This window comes from Mesoplodon densirostris, chromosome 8 (assembly GCF_025265405.1).
Source record: "Mesoplodon densirostris isolate mMesDen1 chromosome 8, mMesDen1 primary haplotype, whole genome shotgun sequence".
Lineage (NCBI taxonomy): Eukaryota > Metazoa > Chordata > Mammalia > Artiodactyla > Ziphiidae > Mesoplodon > Mesoplodon densirostris.
The window spans coordinates 12280419-12307659 of NC_082668.1; the positions used below are offsets into that span (position 1 = coordinate 12280419).

Genomic DNA, 27241 nt, shown 5'->3' on the forward strand with positions numbered 1-27241 from the left:
GGAGAACGCACGGCGCGCCTCGGGCTGGTGCAACGTCACGCCGACCTCTGCCGCTGCAGGCTCGCCCCGCACTCCGTGCCCCTCCCTCCCGCCCGGCCTGAGTGAGCCAGAGTCCCCGAAGAGGCTACTCCTTTAACCCTGTCCTGTCTGAGCGAAGAACAGACGCCCTCCGGCGACCTACATGCAGAGGCGGGGCCAAATCCAAAGCTGAGACCCAGAAGCTCTGAGAACTAAGAAGAGAAAGGGAAACCTCTCCCAGCAGCCTCAAAAGCAGCGGATTAAAGCTCCACAATCAACTTCATGTACCCTGCATCTGTGGAATACATGAATAGACAACAAATCATCCCAAATTGAGGAGCCAGGAGTCAGTGCTGAGCCTCTGAGGTGGGAGAGCGAACTTCAGGACACTGGTCCACAAGAGACCTCCCAGCTCCACATAATATCAAACGGCGAAAATCTTCCAGAGATCTCCATCTCAACGGCAGCACCCAGCTTCACTCAACGACCAGCAAGCTACAGTGCTGGACACCCTATGCCAAACAACTAGCAAGACAGGAACACAACGCCACCCATTAGCAGAGAGGCTGCCTCAAATCATAAAAAGTCCGCAAACACCCCAAAACACACCACCAGACGTGGACCTGCCCACCAGAAAGACAAGATCCAGCCTCATCCACCAGAACACAGGCAGTACTCCCCTCCACCAAGAAGCCTACACAACCCACTAAACCAACCTTAGCCACTGGGGACAGACACCAAAAACAACGGGAACTACGAACCTGCAGCCTGCAAAAAGGAGACCCCAAACACAGTAACATAAGCAAAATGAGAAGACAGAAAAACACACAGCAGGAGAAGGAGCAAGATAAAAACCCACCAGACCTAACAAATGAAGAGGTAATAGGCAGTCTATCTGAAAAAGAATTCAGAATAATGATGGTAAAGATGATCCAAAATCTTGGAAATAGAATAGACAAAATGCAAGAAACAGTTAACAAGGACCTAGAAGAACTAAAGACGAATCAAGCATCGATTAAAAACACAATAAATGAAATAAAAAATACTCTAGATGGGATCAATAGCAGAATAACTGAGGCAGAAGAACGGATAAGTGAGGTGGAAGATAAAATAGTGGAAATAACTGCTGCACAGCAAAATAAAGAAAAAAGAATGAAAAGAACAGAGGACAGTCTCAGAGACCTCTGGGACAACATTAAACGCACCAACATTCGAATTATAGGGGTTCCAGAAGAAGAAGAGAAAAAGAAAGGGACTGAGAAAATATTTGAAGAGATTATAGTTGAAAACTTCCCTAATATGGGAAAGGAAATAGTTAATCAAGTCCAGGAGGCACAGAGAGTCCCATACAGAATAAATCCAAGGAGAAATACACCAAGACACATATTAATCAAACTGTCAAAAATTAAACACAAAGAAATCATATTAAAAGCAGCAAGGCAAAAACAACAAATAACACACAAGGGAATCCCCATCAGGATAACAGCTGATCTCTCAGCAGAAACTCTACAAGCCAGAAGGGAGTGGCAGGACATACTTAAAGTGATGAAGGAGAAAAACCTGCAACCAAGATTACTCTACCCAGCAAGGATCTCATTCAGATTTGATGGAGAAATTAAAACCTTTACAGACAAGCAAAAGCTGAGAGAGTTCAGCACCACCAAACCAGCTTTACAACAAATGCTAAAGGAACTTCTCTAGGCAAGAAACACAACAGAAGGAAAAGAACTACAATAACGAACCCAAAACAATTAAGAAAATGGGAATAGGAACATACATATCAATAATTACCTTAAATGTAAATGGACTAAATGCTCCCACCAAAAGACACAGACTGGCTGAATGGATACAAAAACAAGACCCATATATATGCTGTCTACAAGAGACCCACTTCAGACCTAGAGACACATACAGACTGAAAGTAAGGGGATGGAAAAAGATATTCCATGCAAATGGAAACCAAAAGAAAGCTGGAGTAGCAATTCTCATATCAGACAAAATAGACTTTAAAATAAAGACTACTAGAAGAGACAAAGAAGGACACTACATAATGATCAAGGGATCAATCCAAGAAGAAGATATAACAATTGTAAATATTTATGCACCAAACATAGGAGCACCTCAATACATAAGGGAAATATTAACAGCCATAAAAGGAGAAATCGACAGTAACACAATCATAGTAGGGGACTTTAACACCCCACTTTCACCAATGGACAGGTCATCCAAAATGAAAATAAATAAGGAAACACAAGCTTTAAATGATACATTAAACAAGATGGACTTAATTGATATTTATAGGACATTCCATCCAAAAACAACAGAATACACATTTTTCTCAAGTGCTCATGGAACATTCTCCAGGATAGATCATATCTTGGGTCACAAATCAAGCCTTGGTAAATTTAAGAAAATTGAAATTGTATCAAGTATCTTTTCCGACCACAATGCTATGAGACTAGATATCAATTACAGGAAAAGAGCTGTAAAACATACAAACACATGGAGGCTAAACAATACACTACTTAATAACGAAGTGATCACTGAAGAAATCAAAGAGGAAATTAAAAAATACCTAGAAACAAATGACAATGGAGACACGACGACCCAAAACCTATGGGATGCAGCAAAAGCAGTTCTAAGAGGGACGTTTATGGCAATACAATCCCACCTTAAGAAACAGGAAACATCTCGAATAAACAACCTAACCTTGCACCTAAAGCAATTAGAGAAAGAAGAACAAAAACATCCCAAAGTTAGCAGAAGGAAAGAAATCATAAAAATCAGATCAGAAATAAATGAAAAAGAAGTGAAGGAAACGATAGCAAAGATCAATAAAACTAAAAGCTGGTTCTTTGAGAAGATAAACAAAATTGATAAACCATTAGCCAGACTCATCAAGAAAAAAAGGGAGAAGACTCAAATCAATAGAATTAGAAATGAAAAAGGAGAAGTAACAACTGACACTGCAGAAATACAAAAGATCATGAGAGATTACTATAAGCAACTCTATGCCAATAAAATGGACAACCTGGAAGAAATGGACAAATTCTTAGAAATGCACAACCTGCCAAGACTGAATCAGGAAGAAATAGAAAATATGAACAGACCAATCACAAGCACTGAAATTGAAACTGTGATTAAAAATCTTCCAACAAACAAAAGCCCAGGACCAGATGGCTTCACAGGCGAATTCTATCAAGCATTTAGAGAAGAGCTAACACCTATCCTTCTCAAACTCTTCCAAAATATAGCAGAGGGAGGAACACTCCCAAACTCATTCTACGAGGCCACCATCACCTTGATACCAAAACCAGACAAGGATGTCACAAAGAAAGAAAACTACAGGCCAATATCACTGATGAACATAGATGCAAAAATCCTCAACAAAATACTAGCAAACAGAATCCAACAGCACATTAAAAGGATCATACACCATGATCAAGTGGGGTTTATTCCAGGAATGCAAGGATTCTTCAATATACGCAAATCAATCAATGTGATACACCATATTAACAAATTGAAGGAGAAAAACCATATGATCATCTCAATAGATGCAGAGAAAGCTTTTGACAAAATTCAACACCCATTTATGATAAAAACCCTGCAGAAAGTAGGCATAGAGGGAACTTTCCTCAACATAATAAAGGCCATATATGACAAACCCACAGCCAGCATCGTCCTCAATGGTGAAAAACTGAAACCATTTCCACTAAGATCAGGAACAAGACAAGGTTGCCCACTCTCACCACTCTTATTCAACATAGTTTTGGAAGTTTTAGCCACAGCAATCAGAGAAGAAAAGGAAATAAAAGGAATCCAAATGGGAAAAGAAGAAGTAAAGCTGTCACTGTTTGCAGATGACATGATACTATACATAGAGAATCCTAAAGATGCTACCAGAAAACTACTAGAGCTAATCAATGAATTTGGTAAAGTTGCAGGATACAAAATTAATGCACAGAAATCTCTGGCATTCCTATATACTAATGATGAAAAATCTGAAAGTGAAATCAAGGAAACACTCCCATTTACCATTGCAACAAAAAGAATAAAATATCTAGGAATAAACCTACCTAAGGAGACAAAAGACCTGTATGCAGAAAATTATAAGACACTGATGAAAGAAATTAAAGATGATACAAATAGATGGAGAGATGTACCATGTTCTTGGATTGGAAGAATCAACATTGTGAAAATGACTCTACTACCCAAAGCAATCTACAGATTCAATGCAATACCTATCAAACTACCACTGGCATTTTTCACAGAACTAGAACAAAAAATTTCACAATTTGTATGGAAACACAAAAGACCCCGAATAGCCAAAGCAATCTTGAGAACGAAAAACGGAGCTGGAGGAATCAGGCTCCCTGACTTCAGACTATACTACAAAGCTACAGTAATTAAGACAGTATGGTACTGGCACAAAAACAGAAAGATAGATCAATGGAACAGGATAGAAAGCCCAGAGATAAACCCACGGACATATGGTCACCTTATCTTTGATAAAGGAGGCAGGAATGTACAGTGGAGAAAGGACAGTCTCTTCAATAAGTGGTGCTGGGAAAACTGGACAGGGACATGTAAAAGTATGAGATTAGATCACTCCCTAACACCATACACAAAAATTAGCTCAAAATGGATTAAAGACCTAAATGTAAGGCCAGACACTATCAAACTCCTAGAGGAAAACATAGGCAGAACACTCTATGACATAAATCACAGCAAGATCCTTTTTGACCCACCTCCTAGAGAAATGGAAATAAAGACAAAAATAAACACATGGGACCTAATGAAACTTCAAAGCTTTTGCACAGCAAAGGAAACCATAAACAAGACCAAAAGACAACCCTCAGAATGGGAGAAAATATTTGCAAATGAAGCAACTGACAAAGGATTAATCTCCAAAATTTATAAGCAGCTCATGCAGCTCAATAGCAAAAAAACAAACAACCCAATCCAAAAATGGGCAGAAGACCTAAATAGACATTTTTCCACAGAAGATATACAGACAGCCAACAAACACATGAAAGGATGCTCAACATCTTTACTCATTAGAGAAATGCAAATCAAAACTACAATGAGATATCATCTCACACCAGTCAGAATGGCCATCATCAAAAAATCTAGAAACAATAAATGCTGGAGAGGGTGTGGAAAAAAGGGAACACTCTTGCACTGCTGGTGGGAATGTGAATTGGTACAGCCACTATGGAGAACGGTATGGAGGTTCCTTAAAAAACTACAAATAGAACTACCATATGACCCAGCAATCCCACTACTGGGCATATACCCTGAGAAAACCATAATTCAAAAAGAGACATGTACCAAAATGTTCATAGCAGCCCTATTTACAATAGCCCGGAGATGGAAACAACCTAAGTGTCCATCATCGGATGAATGGATAAAGAAGATGTGGCACATATATACAATGGAATATTACTCAGCCATAAAAAGAAATGAAATTGAGCTATTTGTAATGAGGTGGATGGACCTAGAGTCTGTCATACAGAGTGAAGTAAGTCAGAAAGAGAAAGACAAATACTGTATGCTGACACATATATATGGAATTTAAGAAAAAAATGTCATCAAGAACATAGGGGTAAGACAGGAATAAAGACACAGACCTACTAGAGCATGGACTTGAGGATATGGGGAGGGGGAAGGGTAAGCTGTGACAAAGTGAAAGAGCGGCATGGACATATATACACTACCAAACGTAAGGTAGATAGCTAGTGGGAAGCAGCCGCATAGCACAGGGAGATCAGCTCGGTTCTTTGTGACCGCCTGGAGGGGTGGGATAGGGAGGGTGGGAGGGAGACGCAAAAGGGAGGGGATATGGGAACATATGTATATGTATAACTGATTAAATTTGTAAAATAAAAAAAAAATTAAAATACAAAAAAAAAAAAAAAAAAAAAAAAAAAGACAGGAACACAACGCCACCCATTAGCAGAGAGGTGGCCTAAAATCATAAAAAGTCTGCAGACACCCCAAAACACACCACCAGACGTGGACCTGCCCACCAGAAAGACAAGATCCAGCTTCATCCACCAGAACACAGGCACTAGTCCCCACCACCAGGAAGCCTACACAACCCACTAAACCAACCTTAGCCACTGGGGACAGACACCAAAAACAACGGGAACTACGAACCTGCAGCCTGCAAAAAGGAGACCCCAAACACAGTAACATAAGCAAAATGAGAAGACAGAAAAACACACAGCAGGAGAAGGAGCAAGATAAAAACCCACCAGACCTAACAAATGAAGAGGTAATAGGCAGTATACCTGAAAAAGAATTCAGAATAATGATGGTAAAGATGATCCAAGATTCTATTTCCAAGATCCAAAATCTTGGAAATAGACAAAATGCAAGAAACAGTTAACAAGGACCTAGAAGAACTAAAGATGAATCAAGCATCGATTAAAAACATAATAAATGAAATAAAAAATACTCTAGATGGGATCAATAGCAGAATAACTGAAGCAGAAAAATGGATAAGTGAGGTGGAAGATAAAATAGTGGAAATAACTGCTGCAGAGCAAAATAAAGAAAAAAGAATGGACCACATCCTCCCCTTCCTCCCTGCCCTGAGCACGCGGTGGGGCTGGGATGGCAGGCACCGCCTCTGGCGGAGCCACTGGCGTCTCTCTGCTGAGTGACCGAAGGGCTCGGGGTTCGACTGCCTGCCTGCTTCTCCCTGCGCGTGACTGACAGACACACGGCTGTCTGTCTGTGTGCCTGCCTGCCTGTCTGCCTGTCTGTCTGTCTGCCTGGGTGACCAGCTACCTCTTTGCTTGCCTTCTCCTGTCTGACTGACGGGCCAGCCCTCGGCTGCTGTCAGTCCATCCCCCATGCAGGTGATCGGTCCCTGCCCAACAACCTCTGTCTTCTGTCCGCGTGTGACCTCTTTGGGACGTGACTGATGGTTGCCTTTGCCTCTGCGTGGCCCGCCTGCCCGGAGCCCAGCTGCCATCCGTCTGGGTGACAGGTCTTGTGCTGTCTGGTCGGTGACTTGGGGCAGGTTATAGCTTCCCACCCCAGTCCCCTGCCTGTTCTTCCAGACACCCATCCCTCACGCCAAGCCCAGCTGCCATCCCCTGGGAGCCCACCACCGGATTGCCCGAAGCACAGAGATAATGGATTTCTGAGAAAGAAGTAGGATAGCAGGCTCTGGCAGGCAGCATGCTCTGCGGCTGGACTGCCCCTGTGCTCCTGCTGATGCTCCAGAGGGCCTGGGGCTGCTCAGACCTCGTCTGCTACACCGATTACATCCAGACGGTCACCTGCATCCTGGAGACATGGGCCCCGCACCCTGACATGCTCACCCTCACCTGGGGACACAGTTTTGAGCACTGGTCCGGGAAGATCCCGCATGCCATGGAGCAACGAAGCCCGTGTGCAACAACTACTGAGCCTGCGCTCTAGAGCCTCTGAGCCACAACTACTGAGCCCATGTGCCAAAACTACTGAAGCCTATGCACCTAGAGCCCGTGCTCCGCAACAAGAGAAGCCACTGCGATGAGAAGCCTGCACACCGCAACAAAGAGAGCCCCCTCTCACCACAACTAGAGAAAGCCCGCGCGCAGAAACAAAGACCTAACGCAGCCAAAAATAAATAAGCAAGACTCATATGGAGAACTGGAGGACGAGGTCACCTCCTGCAGCCTCCGCTGGTCCACCCACAACGCCACGCATGCAGAGTACACGTGCCACATGGATGTGCTCCAATTCATGGCCGACGACGTTTTCAGTGTCAACATGACAGACCATTCAGGCAACCACTCCCAGGAGTGCGGCAGCTTTGTCCTGGCTAAAAGCATCAAGCCATCTCCCCCTTTCAACGTGACCGTGACCTGCTCTGGACATTATAACATCTCCTGGAGCTCCAATTACAATTTCTACGCGTTGCAGGGCAAACTTCAGTATGAGCTGCGGTACAGGAAGCTCGGAGACCCCTGGGCTCTGAGTCCAGAGAGAAAGCTGATCTCTGTGGATTCGAGAAGCGTCTCTCTCCTCCCCTTGGAGTTCCACAAAGGCTCAAGCTACGAGCTGCAGGTGCGGGCAGGGCCCCAGCCTGGCTCCTCCTTCCAGGGGACCTGGAGCGAGTGGAGTGACCCAGTCGTCTTTCACACCCAGCCAGAAGAGATAAAGGGAGACTTGTACCCTCAACTGCTTCCCATCCTGGTCCTCATATGCCCCATCCTTGTCTTCTTAGGCCTGAAGACCCACCTGCTTTGGAGGCTATGGAAAAAGGCGTGGGTGCAGGTGCCCAGCCCAGAGCCCTTCTTCCAGCCCCTGTACATGGGCCACAGCGGAGACTTCAAGAAATGGGTGGGGGCCTCCCTGGTGGCGCAGTGGTTGAGAGTCCGCCTGCCGATGCAGGGGATACGGGTTCGTGCCCCGGTCTGGGAGGATCCCATATGCCGCGGAGCGGCTGGGCCCGTGAGCCATGGCCGCTGGGCCTGCGCGTCCGGAGCCTGTGCTCCGCAGCGGGGGAGGCCACAGCAGTGAGAGGCCCGCATACCACAAAAAAAAAAAAAAAAAAAAAAAAAAAAAAAAAAAAAGAAATGGGTGGGCACCCCCTTCACTGCCTCCAGCCTGGAGCTGAGATCCTGGAACCCAGGGGTGCCCTTGTCCCTGGAGATGCACAGCCAGTGCCCACCGCAGACTGCAGCCAAGGGGCTGGTACCTATAGAGCTGCCGGAGCCCCCAGACCTGGTGGAAGCTGACGGGGTGCTTGAGCAGGGCTCCTGGGGCCCAGCCCCCTCCACCGCCGGCAGCTTGGGCAGCTCAGCTCACAGCCAGGAGAGGGACCAGCCGTATGGGCTGCTATCCATCAACACGGTGACTGTGGTGGATGCAGAGGAGCTGTGCACCTGGCCTTGCACCTGCGGGGATGACAGCTACCCAGCCCTGAACCTGGACACCGGCCTGGAGCCTGGCCCGGGCATGGAGGACTCGCTCCTGGGCACGGGGGCCACGGTCTTATCCTGTGGCTGCGTCTCAGCCAGTGGCCCTGCCAGGCCGGGGGGCCCCCTGGGCAGCCTCCTTGACAGGATAAAGCTGCACCTCAAGGATGAGGAGGGTTGGGCCCCCGGGCTGCCCTGGGATGGCGGGTCACCCCGAGGGGTGTCGGACAGCGAGGTAGGTTCGCCCCCAGCTGGCCTGGACATGGACACGTTTGACAGTGGCTTCGTGGACTCTGACTGTGGCGGCCCCGTGGAGCATGACTTCAGTAGCGCCAGGGACGAAGGGCCCCCCAGGAGCTACCTCCACCAGTGGGTGGTCATGGCCCCTCCATCTGCAGGGCCTGGGCCCCAGGCCAGCTAGTGAGGCTGAGTGGCCGTCCAGAGCTGACCATGCCACTGAGCCACGAGCCACGGACAGGGTCACCTGGGCCGAGGTGTAAAGAGGCCTGCAGCCCTTGGTCTCCTGGCTGGGACCCCTGAGCCTGGTGTTTACAGTGCGTGTCTGGGGCTCAGGTGCCCACTGGCGTGGCTGCGCGTGTGAGTAGCCTGCGTGCCTGTGGACATGGAGCTCGCCCGTGGTTCTGCCATATTCCCAAGGCCACTCGTGTGTCTGTGCCGACGTGAGCTTCCTGTGTGCGCGAATGTGAGCGGCACGCGTGTCTGTGGGCCCAAGATGACAGCCTCCCTCCCTCTGAGGCACGTGGGTGACCCCCGGGTCACGTGCTGAGAGGCTGGTCCAGTGCTGCCCACCGGGCCTGCTGGGACCAGGACACTGCCTGGGACAGACACCGAGCCCAGCCCCCCAGGTTCTGCCTGCAGAGTCACACAAAGTCCAAACTGTTCCTTATCGCCTTTCAGGGGGAGGGGAAGGGGACCAAGTGTGCCCACAGTGACCCTGGGGGTGGGAAGATTTTGGGGGAAGCCAGTGGACCTGGGTCTGAATCCTGGCTCTGACACCTCCTGGCTGTGCCACGTTGGGTGAGTCACTTCCCCTCTCTGGGCTGGAGTTTCCTCTCTTAATAATGGGGGCGGCCTGACGTACCCTGGGGAGAAATTGGAGAGGTCACCCATGTACCGTGTGCAGCCCAGACTCTCAGTAAACGTCAGCTTCCTTCCTTCTGCGGCCAGGACCAAGGCTTGTGCTAGAGGTGGGTGGGAGTGAGAAACCAGACACAGCCCAGGTATCTGCGGGCTGTCCCACCCTGCAGAGGGGCACTTGGGGGATTCCAGGTTTAAAATCAGCTTAGTTTCTTAGAATCAGCCCCTCACCAACCAAGATTTCTTTTTCTGGCTCCTGCTGCCCATTTTGTTGCTCCCTTTATGCACCCCAGAAATACTGAGCACATTTACTGAGTACATGCAGGTGCTGGGATACAGCGAAAGGACGCTCCCCTTGGCACTCACATTGGGGAGGGCCGCAGGCCGGACTTGGCAGTAATGACACGGCCCTGATCCCCTGGCATCTTACTTGCTTGTCCTGGGGAATTGGAGGAAGTCAAGTTCTTTTTTTTTTTTTTTTTTTGCGGTACACGGGCCTCTCACTGTTGTGGCCTCTCCCGTTGTGGAGCACAGGCTGCGGACGCGCAGGCTCAGCGGCCATGGCTCGCGGGCCCGGCCACTCTGCGGCATGTGGGATCTTCCCGGACCCGGGGCACGAACCCATGTCCCCTGCATCGGCAGGCGGACTCTCAACCACTGCGCCACCAGGGAAGCCCAGTCAAGTTCTTTTTGATGATTTGTCGGAGAAACTGCTGAAATGTGAATTTAGGATGCTAAGAAAATACTTCTTTGTGACGTTTGGAAGGCACCTTATTGAACATCAGCTTTGGACAGGAGCTCGCTATTGGTGCTGCATATTGCATACAACTCATACTTTAAAAAAAAAAAAAAAGAAAGAAAAGAGATCATTTTCCTCCTAAGGGTGCTCACCTTTAGAGGCAGCTTTTTCAAGGCCATGAAGCAAGGTTAAAGTAGTAGAGTCTGATTCAGCCGCCGGCTCTCAGAGCCCTGAGGGGAATCCCTACCCTGGCCTGGACCTGCCTGGCCTGTGGTCCTCCCCAAAGGCCAGGCTGCATGCAGGGCAATGCCTGAAGCTCTGGCTTGTCTCTGCTTTTGGACGAGGGCTCAGCTGTCGATCCTGCTGATAGTTTCTCTGTGACTCTTCTGTAAAAGGGGATGGTTGGAAGAAGTCACTGAGAACACGGGATTCCTTGGTTCTGAAAGTTCTAGAACACTGATGGTCTTAATAGTGGGACTGTTAACCTGGGATCAAGGTGTGAGGCTCGGATGGGAGCCCAAGTGTGAAACCACAGCTCCTGCAGGTGTGAGCAGCCCTCACCATCACCCTGGAGACGCTTGGGTCAAGATGTGCTGTGGTTTTCACATCCTCAAGGAGGCCACAGGTTCCAGGCACCCCGTGGGCCCCAGGCTCCCCATGGAAGCAGCTCAGCTCTCTCTCCAGCACACACAGCTCTGGGCCGGGGAGTAGGGGTAGGGGACACCTGGGGCACTGGCTGATGCCAGGCCAGGGGCGGGGGGATGGGGCTCTGGCCGAAAAAAAACAAAAAAAAAAACCCAGAACGGGCCTTCCGTGGGTGATGGCAGAGTGAGCGCGTGTACTTCCCCTCCAGGGAGATCATGACGCCAAGAGCAAAGGAGAAAGGCATATAAACTCTCCACAATGAAGGGGATGGTTCAGGGGGTCACCTGCAGTCAAGAAGCATCAACACATGAATGGAAGATAAGCAGAGTCAAGTCTGCTCCAATGTCACCTTTGCAATGGGACCCACCCTAGTCTCCTTACTCAAAACTGCAGCACCCCACAGACCTAGTTTTATTATTTTCCATTACATTTATTGTGCTTTTAACATATGTCTTTTACTTGCTTATCATATTTACTGTCTGTCCCACTAGCACAGGGATTTTGTCTGTTTTATCCACTACTCAGTCTCAGAGCCTAGCATGGTGCCTGGCACATAGCAGGTGCTTAACAAATACTGAATGAATCAATGAATCAATCAAAGGCAGAGTTGTGACTGACAAAGAAGTGGGCAGAGAGGAGGGAGGGGACTGAAACCAGGAGGGATCCACTTGCCCTTGGACTTGGAAATGGCCCAGAATGGGACATGAAAGTGAAAATAGGGAACTCCTTGAAGTCTGTGAATGGAGCAAGAGACACCCCCCTCCCCCCGCCCCGCTGCTCACACTGTGGGGCAGCTGGGGATCTTCCTTCATCTATAGTGGCAACAGGCCTGAGGGGTTTTCTCTTAAAAAGTGATGTTCCCAGAAAAGAAATTTTGCATCAGCATCATGCTAGCTGCCCACCCCAAAGCAAACCCCATCCCTAGAAAGAACTGTCAAGGGGGAGGGCTTTGAGGCTGGACAGCCTGAGTTGGGAAGCCAACAGATCCACTTACTAGCTTCCAACCTGCAGAAATTATTTTACTTCCTTGTGCCTTGGTTTCCTCATACATGAAATGGGTATATTAATTGGACATACGTTCTTAGGGCTGTTGTGAAACCAAGAGTTAATATGTATGAAGTATGGAGAGCAGCGTGGCACATTGCAAGTGCTCAGAAAATGTTGTCACTTTATCATCATCTTTGTGGCCAAGTCCCTCCCCACCCCAGCAAGCTTTTGTTGATCTCAACCTTAAACGTGGATAAACAGCGAGCTACAGACATCTGGAGACCCAGATGAACCAGCAGGAAACGGAGATGTTGGGCTGCTGCTGCCACCTGCTGGTGACCACTGGAACTTGTCTGAGGAGCCAGCTGAAGGCAGTGCCCTCCCCGCGCAGCAGTCCAGGGGCTCCACTAGCATCTGCCAGCGCTGTCAGGTGGCTTCACAACTGTCACAGAAACTCCATGTGGTGGAAATGTGGCGAAGAGGACACAAGGTGAAAGGGTAGGTTCTTTTTTGTAAATTAAAGTATAGCTGGTTTACAATATTGTGTTAGTTTCAAGGGTATAGCCTAGTGATCCGTTTTTTGGGGATTTTGCGTGTGTGTCTTTTTTTCTTTCTTTCCATATTCCATATAGGTTATTACAAGATATCGGGTATAATTCCCTATGCTACACAGTAAATCCTTGTTGCTTACCTGTCTTAGAAAAAAAAAAGAAAAGAAAAAAGAATGAAAAGAACAGAGGACAGTCTCAGAGACCTCTGGGACAACATTAAATGCACCAACGTTCGAATTATCGGGGTTCCAGAAGAAGAAGAGAAAAAGAAAGGGACTGAGAAAATATTTGAAGAGATTATAGTTGAAAACTTCCCTAATATGGGAAAGGAAATAGTTAATCAAGTCCAGGAGGCACAGAGAGTCCCATACAGAATAAATCCAAGGAGAAATACGCCAAGACACATATTAATCAAACTGTCAAAAATTAAACACAAAGAAATCATATTAAAAGCAGCAAGGCAAAAACAACAAATAACACACAAGGGAATCCCTATCAGGTTAACAGCTGATCTCTCAGCAGAAACTCTACAAGCCAGAAGGGAGTCGCCGGACATAATTAAAGTGATGAAGGAGAAAAACCTGCAACCAAGATTACTCTACCCAGCAAGGATCTCATTCAGATTTGATGGAGAAATTAAACCGTTTACAGACAAGCAAAAGCTGAGAGAGTTCAGCACCACCAAACCAGCTTTACAACAAATGCTAAAGGAACTTCTCTAGGCAAGAAACACAACAGAAGGAAAAGACCTACAATAACGAACCCAAAACAATTAAGAAAATGGGAATAGGAACATACATATCAATAATTACCTTAAATGTAAATGGACTAAATGCTCCCACCAAAAGACACAGATTGGCTGAATGGATACAAAAAGAAGACCCATATATATGCTGTCTACAAGAGACCCACTTCAGACCTAGAGACACATACAGACTGAAAGTAAGGGGATGGAAAAAGATATCCCATGCAAATGGAAACCAAAAGAAAGCTGGAGTAGCAATTCTCATATCAGACAAAATAGACTTTAAAATAAAGACTATTAGAAAGGACAAAGAAGGACACTACATAATGATCAAGGGATTGATCCAAGAAGAAGATATAACAATTGTAAATATTTATGCACCCAACATAGGAGCACCTCAATACATAAGGCAAATACTAACAGCCATAAAAGGGGAAATCGACAGTAACACAATCATAGTAGGGGACTTTAACACCCTGCTTTCACCAATGGACAGATCATCCAAAATGAAAATAAATAAGGAAACACAAGCTTTAAATGATACATTAAACAAGATGGACTTAATTGATATTTATAGGTCATTCCATCCAAAAACAACAGAATACACATTTTTTCTCAAGTGCTCATGGGACATTCTCCAGGATAGATCATATCTTGGGTCACAAATCAAGCCTTGGTAAATTTAAGAAAATTGAAATTGTATCAAGTATCTTTTCCGACCACAATGCTATGAGACTAGACATCAATTACAGGAAAAGATCAGTAAAACATACAAACACATGGAGGCTAAACAATACACTACTTAATAACGAAGTGATCACTGAAGAAATCAAAGAGGAAATTAAAAAATACCTAGAAACAAATGACAATGGAGACACGACGACCCAAAACCTATGGGACACAGCAAAAGCAGTTCTAAGGGGGAAGTTTATAGCAATACAATCCCACCTTAAGAAACAGGAAACATCTCGAGTAAACAACCTGACCCTGCACCTAAAGCAATGAGAGAAAGAAGAACAAAATCCCCCAAAGTTAGCAGAAGGAAAGAAATAATAAAGATCAGATCAGAAATAAATGAAAAAGAAATGAAGGAAATGATAGCAAAGATCAATAACACTAAAAGCTGGTTCTTTGAGAAGATAAACAAAATTGACAAACCATTAGCCAGACTCATCAAGAAAAAAAGGGAGAAGACTCAAATCAATAGAATTAGAAATGAAAAAGGAGAAGTAACAACTGACACTGCAGAAATACAAAAAAGATCATGAGAGATTACTATAAGCAACTCTATGCCAATAAAATGGACAACCTGGAAGAAATGGACAAATTCTTAGAAATGCACAACCTGCCAAGACTGAATCAGGAAGAAATAGAAAATATGAACAGACCAATCACAAGCACTGAAATTGAAACTGTGATAAAAAATCTTCCAACAAACAAAAGCCCAGGACCAGATGGCTTCACAGGCGAATTCTATCAAGCATTTAGAGAAGAGCTAACACCTATCCTTGTGAAACTCTTCCAAAATATAGCAGAGGGAGGAACACTCCCAAACTCATTCTATGAGGCCACCATCACCTTGATACCAAAATCAGACAAGGATGTCACAAAGAAAGAAAACTACAGGCCAATATCACTGATGAACATAGATGCAAAAATCCTCAACAAAATACTAGCAAACAGAATCCAACAGCACATTAAAAGGATCATACACCATGATCAAGTGGGGTTTATTCCAGGAATGCAAGGATTCTTCAATATATGCAAATCAATCAACGTGATACACCATATTAACAAACTGAAGGAGAAAAACCATATGATCATCTCAATAGATGCAGAGAAAGCTTTCGACAAAATTCAACACCCATTTATGATAAAAACCCTGCAGAAAGTAGGCATAGAGGGAACTTTCCTCAACATAATAAAGGCCATATATGACAAACCCACAGCCAGCATCATCCTCAATGGTGAAAAACAAACCATTTCCGCTAAGATCAGGAACAAGACAAGGTTGCCCACTCTCACCACTCTTATTCATCATAGTTTTGGAAGTTTTAGCCACAGCAATCAGAGAAGAAAAGGAAATAAAAGGAATCCAAATCGGAAAAGAAGAAGTAAAGCTGTCACTGTTTGCAGATGACATGATACTATACATAGAGAATCCTAAAGATGCTACCAGAAAACTACTAGAGCTAATCAATGAATTTGGTAAAGTTGCAGGATACAAAATTAATGCACAGATATCTCTGGCATTCCTATATCCTAATGAAGAAAAATCTGAAAGTGAAATCAAGGAAACACTCCCATTTACCATTGCAACAAAAAGAATAAAATATCTAGGAATAAACCTACCTAAGGAGACAAAAGACCTGTATGCAGAAAATTATAAGACACTGATGAAAGAAATTAAAGATGATACAAATAGATGGAGAGATGTACCATGTTCTTGGATTGGAAGAATCAACATTGTGAAAATGACTCTACTACCGAAAGCAATCTACAGATTCAATGCAATCCCTATCAAACTACCAGTGGCATTTTTCACAGAACTAGAGCAAAAAATTTCACAATTTGTATGGAAACACAAAAGACCCCGAATAGCCAAAGCAATCTTGAGAACGAAAAATGGAGCTGGAGGAATCAGGCTCCCTGACTTCAGACTATACTACAAAGCTACAGTAATCAAGACAGTATGGTACTGGCACAAAAACAGAAAGATAGATCAATGGAACATGATAGAAAGCCCAGAGATAAACCCACGGACATATGGTCAACTTATCTTTGATAAAGGAGGCAGGAATGTACAGTGGAGAAAGGACAGTCTCTTCAATAAGTGGTGCTGGGAGAACTGGATAGGGACATGTAAAAGTATGAGATTAGATCACTCCCTAACACCATACACAAAAATAAGCTCAAAATGGATTAAAGACCTAAATGTGAGGCCAGACACTATCAAACTCTTAGAGGAAAACATAGGCAGAACACTCTATGACATAAATCACAGTAAGATCCTTTTTGACCCACCTCCTAGAGAAATGGAAATAAAGACAAAAATAAACACATGGGACCTAATGAAACTTCAAAGCTTTTGCACAGCAAAGGAAACCATAAACAAGACGAAAAGACAACCCTCAGAATGGGAGAAAATATTTGCAAATGAAACAACTGACAAAGGATTAATCTCCAAAATTTATAAGCAGCTCATGCAGCTCAATAACAAAAAAACAAACAACCCAATCCAAAAATGGGCAGAAGACCTAAATAGACATTTCTCCACAGAAGATATACAGACTGCCAACAAACACATGAAAGGATGCTCAACATCTTTACTCATTAGAGAAATGCAAATCAAAACTACAATGAGATATCATCTCACACCAGTCAGAATGGCCATCATCAAAAAATCTAGAAACAATGCTGGAGAGGGTGTGGAAAAAAGGGGACACTCTTGCACTGCTTGTGGGAATGTGAATTGGTACAGCCACTATGGAGAATGGTATGGAGGTTCCTTAAAAAACTACAAATAGAACTACCATATGACCCAGCAATCCCACTACTGGGCATATACGCTGAGAAAACCATAATTCAAAAAGAGACATGTACCAAAATGTTCATAGCAGCCCTATTTACAATAGCCCGGAGATGGAAACAACCTAAGTGTCCATCATTGGATGAATGGGTAAAGAAGATGTGGCACATATATACAATGGAATATTACTCAGCCATAAAAAGAAATGAAATTGAGCTATTTGTAATGAGGTGGATGGACCTAGAGTCTGTCATACAGAGTGAAGTAAGTCAGAAAGAGAAAGACAAATGCTGTATGCTGACACATATATATGGAATTTAAGAAAAAAAATGTCATGAAGAACATAGGGGTAAGACAGGAATAAAGACACAGACCTACTTGAGAATGGAGTTGAGGATATGGGGAGGGGGAAGGGTAAGCTGTGACAAAGTGAAAGAGCGGCATGGACATATATACACTACCAAACGTAAGGTAGATAGCTAGTGGGAAGCAGCCGCATAGCACAGGGAGAACAGCTCGGTGCTTTGTGACCGCCTGGAGGGGTGGGATAGGGAGGGTGGGAGGGAGACGCAAAAGGGAGGGGATATGGGTACATATGTATATGTATAACTGATTAAATTTGTTATAAAGCAAAAAAAAAGAATACTATTAGCAGTTATAAGCCAATTAATTAGATAACTTAGAGGAAGGAATGGGGAGTGAAGGCTAAAGGATACAGGGTTTCTTTCTGAAGCAGTGGAAATTCTCTAAAATTAGTTTTTTGTTGCAAAACTCAGTGAATATACTAAAAATGGCTGAACTATACACTTTAAGTGGATGGATATTATGGTATGTGAAATATATTTCAATGACTATTTTTTAAAAAAACTAATAATCCTATGTTTGAGAAATGTACCAAAAAATGTTGAAAAAAACTCTTTTTTGGCTCTTAGAAGTTTCTCAAAATGGAATGGAGCCCCAGAGTGCATTGTGATTTTCAAATAGGAATATTCATAGCTGTAGAATTGAGAATGAATTTTCTTGTGTATGCTATTATAATTCAAATAAGTACATGTATCTTATTTAATATTTACTATAAAAAAAATGGTCAGAAGACCTAAAGAGACATTTCTCCAAAGAAAACATCCAGATGGCCAAGGGGCACATGGAAAGCTGCTCTACATCACTAATTATTAGAGAAATACAAATCAAAACTACAAGGAAGTATCACCTCACACCGGTTAGAATGGGCATCATCAGAAAATGTACAAACAACAAATGCTGTAGAGGGTGTGGAGAAAAGGAAACCCTCTTGCTCTGTTAGTGGGAATGCAAATTGATACAGCCAGTATGGAGAACAGTATGGAGGTTCCTTAAAAAACGAAAAATACAATTACCATATGTCCCAGCAATCCCACCACTGGGCATATACCCAGAGAAAACCATAATTCAAAAAGACACACGCACCCCAATGTTCATTGCAGCACTGTTTACAATAGCCAGGTCATGGAAGCAACCTAAATGCCTATCGACAGACGAATGGATAAAGAAGATGTGGTACATGTATACAATGGAGTATTACCCAGCCATAAAAAGGAACGAAATTGGGTCATTTGTAGAGACGTGGATGGACCTAGAGACTGTCATACAGAGTGAAGTAAGAAAGAGAAAAACAAATATCCTATATTAATGCATACATGTGGAATCTAGAAAAATGGTACAGATGAGCCGATTTGCAAGGCAAAAATAGAGACACAGATGTAGAGAAAAAACGTATGGACACCAAGGGGGGAAAGCTGCGGGTGAGGGCAGGTGGTGTGATGAATTGGGAGATTGGGATTGGCATACATACACTAATATGTACAAAATAACTAATAAGAACCTGCTGTGTAAAAAATAAAATACAATTCAAAAAAATAAAACTAAAATTGATCATATGCGTGCACTTCAAAAAAATGGCGTTGGGAGGGGCAAGGACCTCAGTGGGTCCAAAGCAGTCTTTAAAATTCTTGCTGAGTGGCCAGCCTGTAGGTGGATCTGTCTTCTGAGGCAGAGCAGTTTCTGTAACTAGTCATATAGGCAACAAAATAGGTCAAGGTGCACACAGTGCCTGCCGGTAACTGCCCACGTCCTGGGGGATGGCAAGGATGGAGGGTGGCTTGTTTGCTGCTTGTGAGGCCTGTGGCCCTGAACTCCTCTCCACTCTCTGTACAAATTCGTATCGGCCAACTGTGTCACCCTGGTGGACTTAGGGGGATTGGGAACTGGCACAAACATGCTGACTTCTGACTACTATTTCTGTGCATAATATACTCTTTCATTTCTTGAAAAAAAAAAAGGTGGTCAGATGTCCCACCATCCTCCCAATTGCTCAGGATTAAAATCCCAGTCATCTTTGACTTCTCTCTTACGACTGTCCCAGTCAATCTGTTTTTAAACCCTGTCGTTCCCCACCTCTGAATTTTCTCTTACACATGTTCCTTCCTCCTCATTTCCACCACCACAAACCTAACCCAGACCCTCATTATCTCATTTCTTCTTTTGAAACAGGCTTCTAACTAGCCTGCCCTGCCCAAGATTTCCATTTTATTCTGTTTTTCAGATCTGCTCATGTTACTTCTCCTGTTTATCATACCAAGTGCTCCTTATTATTTGCCAAATAATTCCAAGCTCTTTGATCTGCATTCAAAGTCATCTGTGTGGGCCCTCAAGGTTAATGTAATCATATTCAATCCTACAATGGAGTATTGAGTGCCTGCTATGAATGATTCTCAAATGAAGAGGACTCCTCAAAGAATTTGTAGTCTCCACTTCTTATAATGGAACTATGATGGTTACCAGGTGCTTAATCCCTTACATGCATGATCTCATTTATAGACAGGCCGTGTGTTCCTTCTCTTCCAGTCCACACAGGATGCCTGCTTTTCTTCATAACTTTCCCACCATTGTTCAGAGAGTCCCATACCTGGAGTGCTTCTTTCAGCCATCTTTATTTAACACATATTTGTCTGGTGATATATTTAACACATATAACTGGTGATACTTAAGAAAAAATAAAGTAAGTTAAGGCGAGAGTCAACCTGGCAAACTCTTGCCACTTCTTTTACAACAAGATTTCTGTGACCTCACCACTACATCGTAGGCCCTATTCTGCATGGGGTGAGGGATTGAAGGTGGGAGAGATGAGGAGTGGTGGGACTAATCCCATTCAAGACGTGGTTAAAGACAACAACAATAATGATGATGGCTAATATTTATTGAGCACTGATAACACAAGAACTATCTGTTTAAAATCTCACAATGATCCAGTGAGATACTATCATTATTCCCATGTTATTAATACTTGAGACATGAGGTGGGTTAGATAAGTCATCAATATTTACAATGATGGTAAGCGGCAGAGCCCATTGAACCAAGACGATTCAGTTCTGAGGCCTCAGTCACCTTCCATGAATTAATTCACAGGGTATCAGGGTGCTCTGGGGAAAAGATGGAGAAGGTGATATCTGGGTAGATGCCCAGTGAATTTCCATGTCGATTACCTCTCTGCCTCCAACCTTCTGTCTTCTAAATCCATCCTCGAAAACTCCAAGTCTGATTTATCCAACATGAAAGGCCAACTTTGTTGTTATCCTAATTAAACAATTTAATGGCTCTCACTGCTGGAGAGAGAAACTATTATTATTCATTGCTTGCTAATGAAATTGACAAGGTGGTGTGTACCTTAACTACCAGTTTAAGAAAACCTCTGCACCAAATCTAAGCACCTGGTACAGAAGGACACGTTTGTTTTGTTTTGTTAGCCATTATGAAGAGACTCCTTATTGGATGTCATTGACTGTCTGCAAGGAAATTTAGTTTTTATCCACAGAAATCTGTCCTTGGTGGTATCGCAGCAAAGTCAGGAGCAACTCATGGAGTCAAAAGGGTGGAATGGTTAAAGACAGAAGCTTTGGAGTCAGAGTTGGGAATTGTGACACTGACTCTTTGAGCCTTATTTGCAGCAGCCTCAAGTGCAATTTGAGGATAGCATCTTTCTCATAGGGTTGCTGTGAGGACTGAACGAGAAAATACTGGGTTAGCCAAAAAGTTCGTTCGGTTAGTGAATACATTGTTCAGTAAAGTTCTTCGTGAAAATGAAAAATGTCTTTTATTTTTACTTAAAACCGAACGAACTTTTTGGCCAACCCAATATATAAGAGGGTTTTAAAACAATGGCTACATAGAAATTCCTAAGCAAGTGATAACTATTACACATCATTAAAGGTTTCATTGTTCTGTACTTGTTATATATAATTATAGTAGTTTAATTCAAGTAGTAGTACAGGAATGTAGTTGAAAAAACAAACAAGCACTATAAGAGAATATGGGAAAAAAGAATCCCTTTCCCAGAGAAAACCATTGCTAAGATTTCTTATTTGCCCTTCTAGATTTTTTTCTATGTATTTAAAAATATACTTGTGCTTTTTTAAAAAAACATAAATGATAGCACTTTTAATACAGTTTTGGACTTTGCCTTTTTTCTCCTGTAAGGATTGTTCCACAGTGACACAAATAAGTTTACTAAATTATTTTTAATGACCATGCAGGATTTCAACAAGTAAATATGGAATAACTTACTTAATAAGTTCTCTATTGATGGACATGTATGTTGCTTTCAGTCATTTTCTATTACAAGATAAATTTCAATGAATCCTTGTATGATGATTTCCATAAAATTCATTTCTGTAAGTGGAATTGCCGGATCAAATGGCATATGCATTTGAAATTTTTATAGCTCTTGTTCAACTGCCTTCTGAAGAGGCTGAAAGAACTTATATTCCTACTCAGTTGTAGTACAGAGAAGTTATTTAAATATATTGCTTATAAACCACTCCAATTTTCTTAAGCCAATTTTCTCACTGTCCCAGAAAACCCCAAGTTACACTCCTGCCTCCTTGTCTGTGATCTTGTTTTGCTGCTAGCTTAGAATTACCTTTCTTCTCATTTGTCTATCTAAATCCTACCTATCTGCATTAGTAGGACACACTCAGTTGCAAGTAACAAAACTCAAATGAAACTAGCTTAAGTAAAATTAAAAGTAGAGGGGAAGAAAACTACTGAAAGGATTCTAGGTAGTTCACAGAACTGAAAGATGAGCTGCAAGTTCCCAGGGCAGTTCTAGAAACCTAGGACTGGAGCCCTCACACACTCCTCTAATTATCCATTTCCAACTTCATTTATCTCTGAATGATTTGCATTCTCTTCTATGGTAGACGGGTGGGTCTCATAACTGAAAAAATGTGAAAATTTACATAAAAGGTAGCACATCATAAACTTGAAACTTCAAAAGACGTTTTGCACTGGCAGCTTCTAGCTCTGCCTACTTTTGGTGTCTTCTCATCTGTCATTAGATAGAATTCGATAAAGAAGTTTAGAAAACACTGATGGAACATTTTAATGTTCCAAAAAATAATTCCTCCCAAATATCAGAGAATCATAATTCCACTGCTCTTCTTTAAGTGAAGGTTGTGCAGCAACAATTCCAGGGTCATCTTTTCCCCCACCTGCATGACTAGAATATTTTGGAAGTGCCCCTTTCTCACGCTCTCCGTGGTCCTGAACCACCCGTCGGTGGTCCTGAACAGTGCTCCCCTTTAGAATCAGGTGAAATGTGATTGGAGGGGAAATAGGGAGTAGAGAAATTGAAGAAGCTGTTAGGGAGAAAGAAAATATTTTTGTTTTGTCAATTTTGTTACTATCAAAGAAACCACAGTTAACCTTGGCCAAACTGAAAGAGAGTAAGCAAATTTGTGGGAAGTATTGTCATCTATGCAAATGTCCACATGCATAAACAAGGTCACCTAGGGGAGCAGGCAGATCACCACTGAAAACACTAACACAAATATTTGAGAGGGAATAACTCTTCACACCTGTCAGAAAGATTTGACACTTGTGATTGAAAAGAGAGAAACCTCAATGCAGTAATGTCTCATTTAACTTGACTGACAAACCCCCAATCCTCATCAAAGAATGCAAAAGAAAATGAAAATATAATTAAAGAAATCAAGAAAATTTTTAAAAAGAAAAAGCAAGTCTCTTAGATAAGTGACAGTTATTAGGGACTAATCTAAAAAAGTCACCAATCAGTAAAATTTCTGGAATGGAAAAATTAAATAGTGGCATAGAGTTTTCGCCTTCTCCCTGTCCTTCAACCTTATCCATCTGTTTATTTCATGCTTTATTTAACCAAAACCAACAACTGTTTTGAAATTGTCTTTTGAAAGTATTAGTGTCTTTCTGAAATCCTGTTCCCAAGGTATTTAATTAATTTTCCTGTGTGCCTAAACCAGTGATTCTTAAATTTTAGCATAAATAACATTCTCTTGTAATACTTCTTAGAATGCCTTTGGCGGGGGGTCCAGCATTCTCTGAGAGATCCTGGTTCAATAGGATTTGGATATAGCCAGAACTCTGCATTTTTCATCACACTTTGGAAAAACACTAACACAAATGTTTGAGAGAGAATAACTCTTCACACTTGTCAGAAAATTTAATACTTGTGATTGAAAAGAGAGAAACCTCAATGCCATAATGTCTCAGTGAAGCAGAGTTTTTATTGCTGTAGTTCTTGGTATGTATACAATCCAAAAATGTAAGTATCCCCCTTGCCTTTCACAGCACCATATTACTGTGCCTTTAAACTAATCATCAGTCACCTACAACTGTGCTACTGAAAGGGTGGTGCCCACACCCACCCACCCAGCAGAATCAGCGCCCCCTGGAGTGTGACAAAAATGCAGACCCCAGCCTGCTCTAGACCTTCTAAATCAGAACCTACATTTTAACAAGATCCTTAGGTTTGAGATGCATTGATCTAGCAGACTCTCCAGCTAAATGTGACTTTTCAGCTCACTATTTTAATTTCACTACTTCACATTTTCAATCCAAAAGGATGAAAGAGTTTAATTACAAGAGAAAATAAGGTTATTAAGGAGAGAGACATCTGGAGGGTCCCAAATTATGTCTGTGATTGATGATTTTTAAATCAGAAGGCAGTTGGTTTTTATGGTATCTGAGATCACAGTGCTCTGAGATCCCAGTACCTTGTAATTGTATTCGTCTCTCATCTTCACTGTAAGCTTCCTATGGGCAGGATAATGTCTGAGATATTTATATCTTCAGTGGCTAGCCTAATGCCTAACCCAAGGAGGTGCTCCAAAACGCCTGGCTGGGAAAAAATTGCCAGTTGCTTACGAGTTATATCCACTCTTCAAGTTCAAGCTTAAGGCTCCATTCCTCCAGAAGATTTCTTTGGATATTTCACCTACCATCCACCTGCTCTAAGTAAATACCACTTATTTGACATTTAACACACACACGACTTTAGTTATCAGTTATCTTTATTTTCTCTCTTATTACCCTACAAAAGCTGTAAGAAGCTGCTTCTTTTTATACTTTTCATACTGCCTTGCAGAGTAGGCATTCAAATATTGCTTACTACTGAGAGCTCTATTAAAATTTTAAAAAAACACTAAAGTGAGAAAATCTACAAGTTTTCATTTTCCTTCAAGCATCATTCTAAATTGTCAAAATTAATTCTAGAGTTGACAATATTTAAACAGCTCCTCCAGTTTTGACCTATTTAACTTAAGTAAAACACGTACTTTGATATAAGAAATACTTTCTAATTTTCAAATGGTTGGTTGTCCCTTCAGCCAACTCAATTCTCATTTCTGTTATTTATGCCAGTAACTTATACTTCTCTATGTTGAGCATATATAAAATGTTTAATTTATAACATTAATTCATAACTAAAATAAATTTATAGCTAGAGATCACTTTAGGGAAATTATGTAATAATTTATAAAGTTTGTATGATGTCCCTGAGAGTGTCACACACAGTGGGATATTTCCATTTTAAAGCTAATTGTAGACATATTGACCTATAGTGCACCCATGGCATGTAAAGTTTTAACTCCTGGAATCATCACTGCATTTGTCAACATCAACATAGCTGTCCCAGTGTTTTGATGTATTATTATTTCAGCTCTTGTAGATTTAAAACGCACTTTAGCCTGTTAGTAAATCATCTCTAACTCCTATAGATGGCAGCGTTGAGCAATATATTTGGTAAGATTGCTTTTTTGGTTTCTGTGAATTTTCAGTTGGGAGTGAATTTTTCATACGGCATATTTCATTACAGTACACCGCAAGACTAATTTAGCATACGGTGGCAAGGTAATACGTGTACCTGCTCAAAGTTACTTCAGTTAGTTTCCACAAAAGCATCTCTTTCTATTCTGTATGTGAACCAGATTTCCAGAGTTGTCTCAACCCATTAATAAAAAAGTAGAGAAAATATGAAATTACTATAGTATAATTATAATTAAATATTAACCACCTTTAACGTTGGTAGTAAAACATCAGCAAGTAGGAAGAAAGGGCAAGAACATCCAATGATCAGTGATTATCTACCACGTGAAATCCATTGGTTTGGAACAAAATGTCACAGCAATCTGGCTTATTTCATGATTTCTAATGAATATATTAGCCACTGAAGTTGTGTTTTTAAAGCAGAAATCCTTTCCCGCTGAGATTTTTTTTAAAAGCTTTTATAATAGTTTTATATCACAATTCTAACCTTTCTGTGATGATTATTCTAGAATAGTTGCAAATTAAGTTGATCTTCCAGACGACTCTTTCTTCTAGAAAAGAGTATTTTGTTTTCCATATAGGTGTATTTTTTTTATTTAGCTTTTTTTTGGGGGGGGGATCATTTCAAAAGTAAATGGATAGGGATTGTTTTTCCTACAAAATTTGAAATATTCTCCACCCCCGCCCCGCGCTAAACATCCAACTTCTAAAAAGCCCTTTGGCCTTAGTTTACATTGTTACTGGTAAACAACACTTTTACCTTTTATTTTTATCCTCTCCAAGGGTAAAACCCCACAATTACTTTACTACTAACTTCAGACTCCCCTGCTTCGCATCTCCTTCCTCTGCTCCCCGTAAAGCACGCTATTCCCCCAGAATCCCGGTCACTGTTACTGCCGCCTTGTTACCAGATTATATCTGCTATTTATAGCTTTGCTGTAGTGGGCACGTGTGCCCACATCACCAAGCTGTCAGAAGTGGAGAAGGGCGCGCTTTCAATTCAACAGCGAGTACAGAAATTATAGATTAACCAGGTTGAGATGAAGCTGCACGATGGCACGGGATAAGAAGGTGAGGGAAGAAATGAGAAGCTCCCAGGCTTCGGTGGAGAGTAGCCGCCTTGCAGATACCGGCTCCCCCAATTCACGTATCACACGCTGCTGAATGGCGCCTTTGGTTCTTCTTTTTTAACTACGCTTTGCAACCTACCTTGGTACCCTCACCCTCTCTCCCCACCTCCCTCCTGCAATGCAAGGCTTGAAAGACAGGCAGCCCCACCAATCAGCAGGCTTCCCCAAGAAACTCCCCCCGTCCCTCAGCCCGGTATTAGGCCCAGGCGCGCTCCTCGGCGGCCCAGCGGGTCCCGTCACTGAGCATGCCCGGCGCCTCCACTGCTGCGTTTCCCGGCGACCGTCTTGCAGTGCTTGAGAGCTGGCGACCCCAAAACGGGCCAGCAATGGGGTGGGAAAATAAGATAGCGTTAAAAAGAGTGACAAGCGTCATTTTATTAAGGGTCCTTAATGCCACCTGGACCAGCAGGGGACAAACTGCTTGTTTACAGGTCAGTTTAACAAACAAAAACTTTGGGGAGCATTTGCTTGTGGTGACACTGAGACCGCAAGCTAACAGTGTAAGAGTCTCTGCAAGTAGACCCAAGCTGCTGACCTGTTCTACTCATGAAGTGGGGCCTTTTCCTGTACAGTTGAGCTGGCACCATCCTTGTTTTTTCCCGATTATCCTTGTGGTCAAGGGTAAAAATTGTATGGGGTGGTTCAATGGGTGTGGAAGCTGTGTGTGACACAAACACTTCAGCCGGTATTTACACAGTCGAGTTCTGGCCTTGTGAACCCTCTGTAGGTCCGTAACATCTTTTTAAAATCACAAATAGATTTCAGA

At 42.8% G+C, this 27241-nt stretch overlaps 1 protein-coding gene across 1 annotated transcript; it reads left to right on the forward strand.

The window, feature by feature from the left end:
* The first annotated feature begins 7209 nt into the window (after window positions 1–7209).
* Window positions 7210–9357, forward strand: LOC132495424 (interleukin-21 receptor-like). Its single transcript, XM_060107289.1, has 3 exons — window positions 7210–7361; window positions 7647–8358; window positions 8593–9357. The coding sequence occupies exons 1-3, from the start codon at window positions 7210–7212 to the stop codon at window positions 9355–9357; spliced, it is 1629 nt and encodes a 542-aa protein (XP_059963272.1).
* Window positions 9358–27241: the final 17884 nt, after the last annotated feature.

Coding starts and splice junctions, on each gene's coding strand:
- LOC132495424 (XM_060107289.1), top strand. CDS start 7,210: ATGCTCTGCGGCTGGACTGCCCCTGTGCTCCTGCTGATGCTCCAGAGG. Junction 7,362..7,646: donor GACATGCTCACCCTCACCTG/GGGACACAGTTT, acceptor AAAAATAAATAA/GCAAGACTCATATGGAGAAC. Junction 8,359..8,592: donor GCGGAGACTTCAAGAAATGG/GTGGGGGCCTCC, acceptor AAAAAAAAAAAG/AAATGGGTGGGCACCCCCTT.